Source organism: Natrix helvetica, assembly GCF_964273705.1.
Source record: "Natrix helvetica genome assembly, chromosome: Z".
NCBI lineage: Eukaryota > Metazoa > Chordata > Lepidosauria > Squamata > Natricidae > Natrix > Natrix helvetica.
In genome coordinates, this window is record NC_138554.1 from 54,205,393 (window position 1) to 54,220,231 (window position 14,839).

Genomic DNA, 14,839 nt, shown 5'->3' on the forward strand with positions numbered 1-14,839 from the left:
TTATCATAGTTAGCAAAAATGATATAGATTAGTTGAAATTATGATACTACTTTCTTTTCCTTTTTTCTCTGAAAAGAGTGTCAGTCAAATACATTTCAGAAAATGCAGAATCAAAATCAAGTAAATGGAGTTGGGTATGAATGAGAGTCCATTTATTTCAATTATGTAAACAAAATACATCTTAATTATGAATAGGATTTGTGTCCACATTTCTGTATAAACTATTTTAAAATATTAATTACATGATTACCTCATTCTTAAAAGATCAGGCATACAATTTAAAAATAGTTAATTTATAGATAAAACCCAGAAATACACATATAAGATAGAATCCAGTATCATATGACCAGCTCATACGCTCAGAATTTCATTTCTCTGGAGCCCCTTGCCCAGTTCTCAATACTCCCCTACTGACTGGGTGCTCTGCAAAGCACAGTGAGGAGGAAGAATTTCCTCTTCCTGTTTTGGTAGCAGAAACTACCTTTGTTAAATCAAACAGAATAATGTATCTGCCTCACACACAACCATACACACAAATCAAGAAAGTCAGAAATACTGTTAATTCATTTAAATCAAAATACTTCATTACACATATAATCAACTTAATAGATTTATATCTTGGTATGGAAAGATTTCATCTTTCATACAGTTTTTATAAATTGGGTCATCATTCAAATCCAGCCTCTATTTTGGATATTAAATAAAAGTCCTAATTTTAAAATTTCTGAGGCTAATTTGGCTGCTTTGAAAGTAAACTTTTGAAGGCACCAGGGATCTGAGGCAATCCATTTTTCTATTGGCAATAGAGATAGGACCGTAAATACTCAGTCTAGGTAGCTGGACTGATCAAATGCTAGCTTGCTTTTTAGTTGAAATGAAGGATTAGGCTCTACCACTTGCTTTTCATCATGGATGTGCTGGCATTTGGGGAAACGAAGAAGAGAACACATGAAGAGATTTCTACACTTACATTGATCTTCCAGGGCAACTCCTTCTATTCTGCTTGTAAGTTCCATCTGCATTGCATTTCATTTCACCTAAATTACAGCCAGATGATTTCTGGCTTGAATCTGAGGGTTTAGAATGAGATTCTCTACCTGGAAGGCACTTGGTTGAAGAAGCCCTTTTAAGAGCACTTGGAGATACTAGAAGATTGAACTAATCAATGGGAAAAGAAAAGGAAAGGGGCAAAGATAGCAATCCTTTTCATTGAAAAGCTAATTTGAAAAGAAGAGCAACTCATCTTGGGCAGAGGCAGATAATCCTACTTAGGAAATGAGCCATATTTAAGAATGACTCAGAAACAAGCAGGACTTCTTCTAGCTAGCTAGTTAAGCAACATTTGTTTGCCATTTTGTGCCCCAGCTCACAGAAATGGTAAGTGCTGCCTTCACACAGTTAAAACAAAAGCAGGCATACTGAAGCAATAAAGCTCTACCATCACTGCTTTATTCTTAGGCTGTGTGCAGTTATACTTATTTAAGTCCTGACCTGTCCAGCAGTGTCAGGTTTACAATTATTTATCTTTAAATGGTCCAAAATAGCAATCTCTCTTGTTTTAAGATGCTGGAAGTTCTCTCCATCAATGTAAAATAAAATATATTTTTTTGGCACAAGAAGAAACGAAGCCCTGTTAACACGGCTATAGCTACACCTCAGCAGAGGGCTATACAAGCAACAAAAGGCAACTACAAGTCTAAGCTGGCCAGAATAATGCCAGCTGCTCAAAGAAAGCACATTATATATTGGCCCAAGCTTTGGACTCCAATGCTTGCAATAGGAGTAGCATCTTACAATCAATCATTAAGGAGAATCTGAGCCAAGCTGAATATTGAAGGGAAAAGGGGGTCAAGGAACCTATGTTTTTTATTTGTATCCCATCTTTATTATTTTTACAAATAAAGCAGTGAATATATCCCAACTCTTCTCCTATTTTCCCCACAACCTATGAAGTGAGTTGGGGAGGGAGAGGGGGGGATGGAGAGAGATGGAGAGAGGGAGGGAGGAACTCAAGGGATGGAGCCTCTTATCACTCTCTTATAGAAAAGTGGGTCCTTCTGTTTATTCTCATATAAACTTTTTTTTGGTTCCTTCCATTTCTGTCACAACTATTACCTCTACAATAATTTTATATATCTGGAGAATTCATTAATAAAAGCCACTTTGGTACACAATGGATCATACAATAATTTAAAATCATAGTTGGCTTAATGGAGGAAGCATTTCAAATTTTCAATTCATTAACAATGTCTAGATGGGTGTCACAGATCAATACTTTCATATCCCTTCCTCCATAAGACTCAAGGCACTAAGATTGAAGGCATCAGTAGATGTATGGAAGGATGCTTAGTGACAGAGTAAAATTAATTCTCAGGTACCCAGAGGATGAAACCTGTCCGATCCTTGATGAAGTTTGGCTCTGATTGGTTGATTTTGGTTTTCACTGAGATGCTGCATTTTCGCCCATGCATGCTGCACTGGACAGGGTTGGTGATGTTTACTTGCAGGCGACGGTTTTCACTGTAGATAAAAAGAGAGCAATGAAATAAAAAAGGATTAATTCTTGAGGGAAGACGGTTAAAATAGAGGCCCCAACTGCCAGTCTATGGCTCACTACTGGGCCTTGAACCGTTTGGAACCAGATTGTGAAATGGGCGGAACATGTGCATGCATCCCCACTTCTGAGAGCAGTAGGGAGCATGAACGCTCCATTTGCACAAATGGTGGCTGAGCAACCCACTCCTCGTGCAAATGGCACTGCGCATGTGCACTTGTTCACCACTCACATGGAACCATCCCTTCTCCCCCCACCCCCACCCCCAATGCCAGTCTGCAAAGCCAAAAGGTGGAACTCTGGATTAAAGAATATATTGTAGAGGGAGAAAGGAGACGAAGAATAATGCTTCGGAAGTTTGCAAAGGATACCATGTGCAATTTCATAATTATAGAAGACATCACTGTTAAATATCAACTATCTTCAGCCTGAAACGCATCTCATAACACTTAGGAGGCCATGACTAACAGGCAGAGATTACAGCAGATTAGGCAAATGAAGATAAAGGAAGTATTACTTTAGTCACTGATGATAAGGTCTGGCATCTTATGTTGTTGGCCAATGGTAGCTTAAGCATTCCTTGGTTTGAGATCAGAAAAATTATAAGCAGAAAACCCATACAGAAAGAGTAGGAACAAGGCTCTTCACATATCATCACCTCCAATAACCATAACTACAATATCTCCCACCCTCAGTTTTATGAAGTATGAAGTTGCATACAAATCCAATACTGCAATGCAATTAGGAGTGAGCAGGAGCCACTTTTTTAAAAAAAAATGTTCAGAATTGTGTTGCATGGTACCGTAGACGTTACACACAGGTATCAACCATTTCGTGTATGTCATTAGTGAGGAAATATGTTTTCCTCATTGTACATTTTCTTCTGCTCACGTGATCATCCTAAAACTGTGCACTTTCTAATCCAGGACTAGGCAGCCACTAGTTATCAAAGTGCCTGCCAATCTTTGGCCTAATATGACTTGAATTCATTTAGAATTTTTTAATTAATAAAAAATGGGGCCCTGCCAAATTGCTAAGCAAAGCACTAACTTTCAGGAACATCTTGAAAGTTAAAATGTTAGGTACTTTTTCAAAAATAATTCATCTGCCGAGACAAAATGACTAAGAGAAGCTGAAATATGAAAATCCACTTTGAAAGAAGGGTGAGATTCAGTGGTAGGAATTAGTTTAATCAAAATAACTGTTCAGTGATTGGCTGTCTCCATTGTGTAGCTTTTGAGGGTATGGGGGAAAATGCCAGTGGTAGACATATGGTGAGGACTCATCACATGTTCTCAAAATTTAATTGCAGGTGGTCTTCACTTAATGATCACTCACTCAGCAGCTGTTCAAATTTTGTTCAATGTGTTGGATGAGTGGTACATGTGATGTTGTTGAAGTTCTGGCTTTTGCAGCATCCCCAGGGTCACTTTATTGTGTTCTGGGCGCTTGGCAACTGGCTTGCAATTACAACATCACAGTATCTTGTGGTCATGTGATCATCATTTGTGACCTTAAATGCTTGCTTCCAACAACAAAATTCAATATAGGAGACAGCAGAAGGTTACAAATGGCAAGTGAATGATGTCACACTTCACATCGTAAGATTCATTTAACAACAACAACAAGATGTACTGAAACTGCCACTGCTAAGTGGCACATTCACATGATGTCATGGTCCCAATTGGCACTGTTAACTGAGAGCAAAAGAATAAGCTGTTTGCTGATTGCTACATATCAAAAGCAATACCTTTGCAATGGCAGCCCGGGATTGAGAAAGATTCCCTTGAAATATTTGCCAGGGGGAGGAGTTAAACAATCAAGTGATTTCTGAACACAATGATTCCTTTGCTTGACCCTTTCCCCTTTGCAGAGCAGAGAGAGTGGAGAGGAAGGGATTTCAAGAGAATACGTTTGCTGTTCTACACATTGAAATCAATGTGATTATACTGGCAGAGGGAAAGGCAAAGAGAGATTGCCCATAGAAATTACTTGCCTTTTTTCTCTCTCTACACCTCATAGATTGGAGAAATTGGAGAGTGATTGCAATCTGTTTGCATGTTATGCCCATAGTTCCCTGTCATAGTCTGTCAGCAAGATTGCATTGCTTTTGATGTATTCAAGGCAGGAAACAGGCATTCAAGCATTCAAAATGGCAAGAGAATGCTAACAAAAGAATGGCAACAAAAACCAAAGGTGTGAAACTGAGTATTGCAGTCTTGCCTTTTTCCAGCAGGAATGTTAAATCATTTCCCACTTAATTACCGCTTAGCTTAGTTGCTGGTACCACAACTTATATCTAATTACTTAAGTACTCTGGGTAAAATCTCCTTTAAAGAAAGGACAATCGATCAGTTGATTAAATATCAATAACTTTTAAAAGCTCTTCTATAATTTCTTGAAAAAAAGGATTACACTCAGGGAAAATTGATAACATTCCAGTTCTTCATTTTTTAAAATTAGTAATTCACCTTCATGTTAATTACCAAAATAGGTAATTAATGTTCAAAAATGCCTTCCTACAAAATATAGAGAGCTGACGCTATCCATGATAACAACTGCTAGGATAGTTTCTTTGTTTCTGAGAATTACACATAATTCCTTCTTAATAGTGAACTAAACTAGGAGAATATGTATCAATGTAAAAACAATCAATTTTGTATTTTTTTAAAAAAAATTCTGACATTGAATTTAATTGAACCTGAAAATAATTTATGTACTTTAATTCTGCACATGGACTTGAACCATGTCCAAAAGCTTATCTGATCATAAGATTTTAAAATACTAGATTTTGCCTGATTTGTGATAAGGACAGATTTTGTCAGATAAGACTGAAAGTCCCATTAATTGCTAGTAGCATGTTGGTGGTCTTGGCTAATACTAATTATTGATTTTATTTTGACAATGGTCTTAAATCAATGCATAATCGCCTTCATGCTACTGTAATATTTATTATAAGTAATCCTCCTTTAGCGACTACCTCATTTAGATGCTTTCAGTTACAACATTGATTAAAAAGTAACTTAAGAACAATCCTCAAATTTACAGCCTTTGAAGGTCTGTGAAGCAAAGATCATAGGCACAGTTGCTGTTTCACTTAGCAATCAAATTGCCAGTCCCAGTTGTGGTCGCTAAGCATACACTGGCTGTATTTCATTTTATGCCATTTGTAAATCACTTTTCTATGTATAGAAAACTCTCCCTGCAGAATGTCCAGATGTTCAGGAGAGCCTTTGCCTCCTTCTTAGAGGAGTGACTGGTCCATGATCACCCAGCTGGCTTTATACCTAAAGTAACTCTCCCAGTTTTTAGTCTGGTCCCTTAATCATTACTCTAAACTGGCTCTAATTTCTTTACAGCCTCTTTTTTTTCTACTTCCACTTAATTGTTTTTTGAATATATGTTGTAATAAAAGAAACATGAGAATAAATCTTATAAGGCATAATTTTCAAAAAAGTTTTCATATTTTTTTTTACTTTTGCAAACCAGACCTATATTACCAGTGTATTACTCTTCTGCTTTTCACCAAAATTATAATTCTTTCCTTCATGCTTTAATTCTTTTCCTAGTATATCTGGTACTTATTTTTATTTTACTCCTGTTCAAAATCCTAGGTAGAAAGGTTCATTAAATTCCATAGGCCCTTTTCTGATTAAATTGCATTTTGCTCTTAATATTAAATATCTGATTGTGGTGACAGATATGCCAAGTGACAGCAACATTAGAAAAGAGTATAAAAAGCAGAAGTACCAGGGCCTGAAGGAGGAATTGGTGAGGATATGAAAACTAAAAATAGCAATAGCACTTAGACTTATATATCGTTTCATAGTTCTTTACAGCCCACTCTAAATGCTTTACAGAGTTATCATATTGCCCCCAATAATCTGGGTCCTCATTTTATCAACATCGGAGGGATGGAAGCCTGCGTCAACCTTGAGGTGGTGAGAATCGAACTGCCAAACTGCTGGTGGCTTGCAGTCAGTCCAAGTAACCTGCAGTACTGTATTCTAACCAGGACACCATCACGGCTCATAAAGCCAAAGTGGTCCCAGTGGGGTAGGAGCGCTTGAGGCTGTGACTCCTAAACTGGAAGAGTGGCTCCAATAGATCCCAGGAACAATATTAGAGTTCTTTGTCTGGAAGAGTGCAGTGTAAGGAACAGCTAAGATACTGTATATAACCCTCAAATTCCCAGGCTACTGGCAGAAAACAGAAAATAGAGGAAGACACGACGTAAAACAGCAATGCCATTCCTTGTCCGTGTTTAATATTTCTTTAGTTACACCACACTAAGCTGCATCAAAAATCCCTGCTTAATCTGCTATTTTTGCAGGGCATTAGCAGACTTAGATGCAGTAAATGCACCTTAAAGTCACAACAGATCACTGGGGCTTAGAGAGACAATATAATGTAGATCACTGGCAGTGAGGTCAGGATAACAGAGCACTTTGTCCTCTCAAAAAACTGCAAACAATTTTGCAGATTCATTTGCAGACAGCCACTTGTCCATAAACAAGTTAGTAACCGCTTGCCTTGCAAGAGTTCAGAAGTGAATCATCCAATGTGCATAAAGAGAAGTTAGTTTTCTGTCTACCACTATTGCTCCATCTCGGGTCAACTTGTCCCCGTTTACGAAAACAAAGTGAAAGGTGAAAGTTACTTTACTATCCTTGAAGTAAGGATGAAAAATAGGCGTTTGCTTTTCTACTTTATGCACTTGCTCCTTCCAATTTAAAAACATATTTTAAAGTCTGTTATAGCCATGTACAGTTGAATATTTCTGAGGCAAGGTCACAATTTGCAAAAAAGGAAAAGAACTGTAGCAACAATAAGCATAACCGCAAAGGTCTTTCAACAACATCTGACTTTTGAAACATTGTTTCATTCTTGATGATGGAAATGGATGTTTCAGAAATGAAATTCAAGCCTAGAGAGAGCGAGTACAAATTCTCTTTATGATAGTCTTCCCTGATGTAGTGCTTTTCAATTGAACTATTGCTTCCATTACCCCCAGTCATACCTTTAAAAGATTATGATTTATATTTTCACTAATTATCTTCAAGAATACACATTACCAATTCTATGACCAGGAATTTGCTTTTGTCTCTTGACACACTGAAATTATAGCAGCAAGGAATGCAGATGACTGAGAGTACTGTATGCTCTCATGATGGGAAGGAAAGGTAAGAGATCTAAACTGGCTTTTTCTGGTACAACTTTCCAACCTGATGTCTCTTTGTTACTAGACAAATCAATTCTAATTCTGGAGAGTTAAATTACATTACACTTGTTTCCTAATATCTGTTATAATAGGCCAATCTGCTCTACCTGGAAATAAGATACCACTATAAGAAGCAGGCTGATAATTTGGGGATGCTTACTGCTCCCAATTTGTAAGCTTTAAATTCCCTATGCCTTTAACTATCACATAACCTGCACTGGTAATCTCCTGCTTGCAATATTGCAGTATCACAACAGGGAGCTTCCTTTGAGGATTGACCATTTTCAACATGCCCATTCTACTGCTGCACATCTACAACAGTTTGCAAATAGTTTGGGGGATGCTTCAAACTGTTGGTCATGACCTATAAAGTTGTAAGTGGTGTATGACCAAACAATATGAAGAAATGCCTTTTTTCCATAGGTTTCTGATTTCATGGTTAAAATGACCTGCAGGAGTTCTATTTGAGTTTGCCACCTTCAATGATACATTGATAGATATAGATAGATAGATAGATAGATAGATAGATAATAGATAGATAGATAGATAGATAGATAGATAGATAGACTCCCCAACCTACTTATCCAAGAAGATCTCAACTACAAAAAAATGTAAATGTGTTAATTGTTATGGTTGTTATTTTGTGCTTTGTCTGTAAGCTCTCAAGAACTGTGTGGCATCTAAAATAAACAGGTACATTTGTTGTGGATATCTTATATGTATATAAATCCCATTGACTGTAATAGAGTAGCACATGGTAGATTTGTCTCATTTAAATTGTATTATAGACTTTGATATGACATTTACATAAAAACAATTGAAAAAAAATCACTTTTATTTAAAACTGGAATATTCCCCAGCAATTGCCTGGTTTGTGAGTAGCAATAATTAAAAAATATTATCCTTTCCATTAAAACATTATTTAACTACAAGTGTTTTGGCATTGGAATATTATGTGAGGAAAGCTAAGAGCCAAAATGAAGGACATGAAAATAATACAAAACAGTCAGAGCCATTTTCCAACTCACTGTGTTTTAAACAACCTAGCAGCACTATTGGTAGGACTCATGATGAAAGGGGAAGATAAGGAAAAATTCCCAAATGTCCAAGAGAGTTGGCCATCATAAATTAAAGCCAGCTTCCGATTGTCCACAGTTTAGAGAATTGTAGTGTTTGCTTTGAAATCTAACTTTAGTTCCTGGAATCTCTAGGTACATCCTGAAGGAATCCTGAAGGAATTCTGAATTGCTGTGTAACTGTACAAGGGATGCTTGTATTACACATATGACACACATATGACACCACTTGGAAAGATAATCTTAATATATAGATTGGCACTGTAAAACAAGCTAATTAAAATGTGGTTGGCTAGTGTTTAGTTCAATGTACTATGGCATTGTCATGAGTGTAATTAGTCTTGAATAATCCAGATTAAGATGGAAGAAACCTGACAAGATATAGTTACAACTGAAAAAAAGGTCACCCATACAGCTCTAATGAAACAATGAGAGAAAAAGGAAAGACATGTGAAGGAAGAAAGTAAGGCTGAGAAACTGTTGGTGAAGGTTGGAGAGAGAGAAAAAATTGTTTTAAACAATACAGCGTTCAGTCTCAGTCACCATAGTAACCTTGATTTTAGCATTCAATCTGATACATCATCATTGCCAGCCAACCAGAAGATGAAAGCAACATATATGTTCTTTTAGGCTTGTAGGAAACGAAGCTAAAAGATATGTTTGCTACCTTTTCAGCAGATGCCTGTTTACAATCAGAACCACAGATTTATTATAAAATATGCATTTTTACTGTATGATAGCATTCCAACTAACTTGTTTATCCATACAATTGTGCATATACATATCTGTATATTTCAAATCCTGGAGCATCCACACCTGCTTACCGAACAGGATATACAACAGGAAACAGCGAAGCGAGAGGTAGTTATTAATAGAAGCACTAGAGGGTTTTCTGCTTTATTCTCCTGCACTGCACAGAGAGTCCTTGTTGCTGGGTGAACTAGGTGTATTGATGGCTATGAAACAGCCTACCTGTTGAACTCCAGAAGTTTCCCATTGAAAGCTCTATCATATGAAAATGAAGCACCTGTCTGACAGATCTAGCAGCCATGTTTGTCCAGCTGCATACTTGTTTTAATCAGCATGTTTAAAAAACTACATCTGGATACATTTCAATTTTTTTGTTCACTTTGCTTTCATCAAGACTGCTTTTTTTAAATCTAGGCTAGCAATAGCCAACTATTATTCTTGCGGAACAGAGCCTGGACTTCCATCTTTACCAGCCTCTTCACTTTGAACCTCAATCCTAAACTCATATAGTCAGAGCAATGCAAGAATAGAGAAGTTTCTTCCCCGAACAGAAATTCTTCCATCCTTGCAAAGCACAATCTGGTGCTATGCGTGACTTAATATCTGACTTGCCTGATTCACTCAAAAATGAAAAAAGCTCAATGTTAGTAATAAATGTTGGATCAAGATTTACACAACTGCAGCTAAAAGATTGAATCATAAGCAGTGAAGTCCAATTCCAACCTTGCCAATGATATGAACTTAACTACGTTTTGATCTCTTACCACTATCACTTACTATATGGGAATGGATGTATTCACCAGTCTACAGAAGTGTTCTAAAGCAACTTTCTTCAAGTTGAGGCCCTCCAAATCTGCCACAGAATCACTCTGATTGTCCCTAGCAAACACTGCTTATTATAAGGGTTCAGAGAGTTCAGTATTCTAACACGCTACCTAAATGTTAATCTGTCCTTATTTCTTCTGACCTCTTATTTCATTTGAATTCTTTACAAGTTGCCAACATTCTAGTTTTCACGCTCCCCAGAGGGATTAATCAAGAGCCAACATCCAAGAGACAGAGTACTAGGATGTAAAAAGAAGCTACATGAATGAATTCAGAAAAGGAAGCACATCAAGCAATAGGAACTCTTAAGCTGATGAAAAATCTAACACCAAGGAGACATGAACTATGAAGAAACATTCTCCCAGAATCACAGAGTGTCAAAGGGAAAAGCAGTATGGAAAAGGAAATCTATATTCTGTTACTTCATGTTATTTGCAAGGAGAAAGCAAACCTAGATAAACAATATTAAACAAAAAGGACAACTCATACTCTGAACATTATAATTTTGACGTTATGTAAAATAAAATAATTTCTAGAGGAATAATTAAAACTTTCTTTTGCTGTAAAAATAACTGTCATGTTAAACAAATTCTGTATCATAGTCTATTTGAAATTTGCAATTGAGGTTTTCTTCCATATTTTTGTGATGGGAAGAATAAACATGATTCAAGTCCCCTTTTTTGGGAGTGTACATTACGTGTCAGAAAGGGCACACTTGGAAGTAGCTGGCTACACCTTCCCATTGTACCTAGATGATTCACAATAACTATGACTATTTAGCTGGGAGCAAATAAGATTTTTTCTCAATACACTCACCAGATAATTTTCCCATCCTGAGGGAAAAAATTATGCAAAATATCAAAAATAATATGTGAAAGGAGCTGGGAAGAAATAATAAATACCGCATGGCAGGAGTTGTAGCCCATGCTTCAAGGAAATAAACCAAACAATGCCCTACTATGGAGTGAGAGACAATGTTCTACATCTACATTATCACTAGCTTATTATCATAAATGCTTTCCACAGTTTTCAGTACATTTTTTGCAATGTAATTTCTGCTGAGTAGTTAATTTTGCTTTGAAGCCCATAAGTGAGTCTGGTTTGTACATGGGAGAGGAGAGGAAGTGGATAAAAACGCTCTGCTTTTAGAAGTAAGAAACTGGGCTAAAGGGTGTCATGGATCTCAGCACTAAAATTTATCTGGCCTCTCCATATAGCTATTGATAAACATATTTGTATATACATATATTAACTATTTTCTGGGATACCTATTTAAAATGATCTTCATGTTGGGGAGTGTAGCAGGAACAGATGGCTTTGGCCTACTTGCTTTTGATAAACTCTACAACTGAAGCTAGCTGATATGCTGCCATAAAGATTTTAGAGTCCAACTAAAGTACCATTTCCCAAATTTGCCTAAACTCTTTAAAAAGATCATATAATCTTTAGCCTATACATTTTGGAATGAAGAAGTGTGACTCCAAATGCACTTTAGTAAATGTCAAATTCTAAATCACTGTCTGTGAAATAAAACTTGCCCTTTTTGCTTCAGCTACCATGCTGGGACTCCCCTGTGAATAGGTATAAGCTTGTGAAAGGGCAACTTATTGCCATCAAAGATTATCTCTCTTAAGGTAGTGACCTGATTTAGGGATTGCGTTTTCAAATTTGCCCAATGAGAACTTTTAATTTAGAAATTAGTAGTTTTAGAATGAAGAAGAAAAATCCACATAGCCCTGTATTCTAGTATATCCTATAGACAAAGTTTTAATTGTTAAGAATAAATGCTGGCTTATTCTACAACTAGAACAGATTATTATCAAGTCTAAGGTAAGGAAAATTTCTTCATTAAAAGATATCCTGGATGGCGAAGATTTTAGCTTCAGAGGTGGGTTGTTCTGGGTTCGGCCTTCCTTAAAAGGCTTTCAACCTAAACTTGCGAGAGCTAATTGTGTGCATGCTTTAGAGGCAGTCTGTTTTAATCACATCCCTCAATTTAAGCTTTTGGAACATTAACAGCTTTAACAATATGTATTTACTTATTTATCTATCTCTAGAGTCTAGAAGCTGCATGTCTCCAAATAACTTCGGATAGTTTACACTTAAAAAGCAAATCTACCAGGGATTCCTTTGAAGTAAGTGATGATTTAGGTATTTTGGTATGATCATTCTTCAGGATAATATTTCATAATTTATGTTACTGTAATGCTGTAGTACAGGTAATCCTCAATTTACAACCATTCATTTAATGACCATTCGAAATAATAACAGAACTAACAAAAATGTTGTATGACTGTTTTTCACGTATAACTGTTGCAATATTCCCATAGTCATGTAACAAAATGCCAGCACTTGATAACTGGCATGTATTTGTGACGGTTGCACTATCCTGCAGTCATGTGATTGCAAACTTATGACAAGCAAAGTCAATGGGGAAGCCAGATTCACTTAACAACTGTGTTACTCATTTAACCACTGCTGTGATTCACTTAACACCTATTGCAGGAAAAGTCATAAAATGGAGCAAACTCCCTAAAAACTGTCTTGCTTAGCAACATAAATTTTCTGGTCACTTGTGGTCTTAAGTTGAGGATTACCTGTATTGTTTTTTAATCGGTTACTACATTAGAATGCATGTTACACAGCCCATTATGCTCGAGTATTAAATAACTTGAAATAGAAAAGCAGGGTATAAATGTTTAACAAAGAAACATACTCCATTCTCTTGACTTTTGTCACGTTAAACTCACTTACTAGTATTGATATGCTATCAGTTTGTGAATACTCATCTCTTTCTTTTTCCTCCTGATCAAATTTTAGAACTTATGCTCAATTGTATATTGAGGAATAATTGGCAGGTAATATAAACAATAAGTGAAATCCACTTCAGTATTAACATGCAAATTAACTTCTAGACTGTGATAAGATACCAAGTCTCCAGAGAACAGAATGGTTTTTGATAGTTATAATTAAGGAAAGCCTAGCCTTCCATATAAAGATATAGGACAGAATTTCACCAATTATCTCAACAATCAACCAAATTATAGAACAAATATTATATTCTTGACACCAGCTCATTCCACACCTCCCCCCCCCCCACCTTTTGGAGGCAGACCTAAACACAATGTGGCCGTAGTCCTGGATGGCAAAAAGAATTTATGATGGTGGTTAGAAATGTCTTTTTCAAAAATGTTTACAGCTGATTTACTGACCTAAGCTATGAAAAAAAAATCACCCTGGAACTACTAGCACAATGTAAAACAATGGTTGATTCCAGAAGAACTCCCAAATTATTAGTTTTAGGGTTTGTCACACCATTTAAAGGAAATATTATTTGAATTAGGCCAATTAAAGGATCACAACTTTAAGCCTGAGAGATTGATATTTTTTTAAAATCATCCAGCAGGTTTATGGATGAGGTGAAATTTGACCAGGCTTGTAGCTCAGTCCCTGAACCACTTACAGTGAATGCATTATATAATACATTAGATCTGGACTTAACCATTACTGGTCCCATGATATCAATGGAACATAACTTAGCTATGATATATCTCCTTAGTTACTTCGATGGATGTACATGTCTGGAATTTATTTTGGAACCAGAGAAACCACTCTGTGTTTACCCACCACTGAAACTAAATAAAATTGAAAACAAATAATAATATTTACAATCATTGAAAGGGAAAAAATCCTTTTATGTAATCTGTTTGTTCTGCGAGTAAGCATAGGTGCTTAAAATACTAACAAGGGAACCAGGAACAGAGGAATTGAGACCATTATGACTAAGTGATACTAGAAGGCTTCTGTAACCAACCCAAAGATCGACAGTGAATTCCTAGGTGCAAATTTTGATTATAATTATCTGTAGCTTCTAATAAAATATTTAATTCATAATAGTAGGTATTACAAGCTATGTATTATCAGTGCTGACCTAAGACAGGGTACTTGATTTATATTATAATTACTATTACAATAGTTTTTAACAGCAGCTGCTATCCAGTAAACATTTTGGGGAAGAATAGAGATTTTGGATTATAAATTATGTTTTCAAATTGACTAGTGAAGAAAATAGCATAATGTTGTCATATGTCTTAACTTTCAAAGGGCAGAGATAATGGTAGCTTATACAACACTTGGCTAATAGTAATGGAAATATCCAAGGTAATTCCTCGAAATAAAACCATATATTTCAAGAACATTAAGAAAACACATAATGTTAATATTTTAAAAGCAGATATAAGAAAAGAATTATTTTTTTGAACCTAGGTAGGTTCAACATTATATTTTAGGGCTGTTTTAAACAGAATATATTCAATCCACTGTGGAGTGACAGGGAAACTTTGATTAAATCTGGGAATATTGTTGTCTTTATAAACAGAAGAAAAAAAACAGAGTTCTGGATGGAGCAAAAGA

At 36.0% G+C, this 14,839-nt stretch overlaps 1 protein-coding gene across 1 annotated transcript in view; it reads right to left on the reverse strand.

Moving 5' to 3' along the window:
- Positions 1–130: 130 nt before the first annotated feature.
- LOC309401879 (unconventional myosin-Id) overlaps positions 131–14,839 on the reverse strand; it is a 133,327-nt gene continuing 118,618 nt past the window's right edge. The window contains exon 22 of the mRNA XM_081971190.1: positions 131–2,520. Within this exon, the coding sequence (XP_081827316.1) occupies positions 2,364–2,520 (157 nt within the window). The 3' untranslated portion in view covers positions 131–2,363. The remainder of the gene's footprint in view (positions 2,521–14,839) is intronic.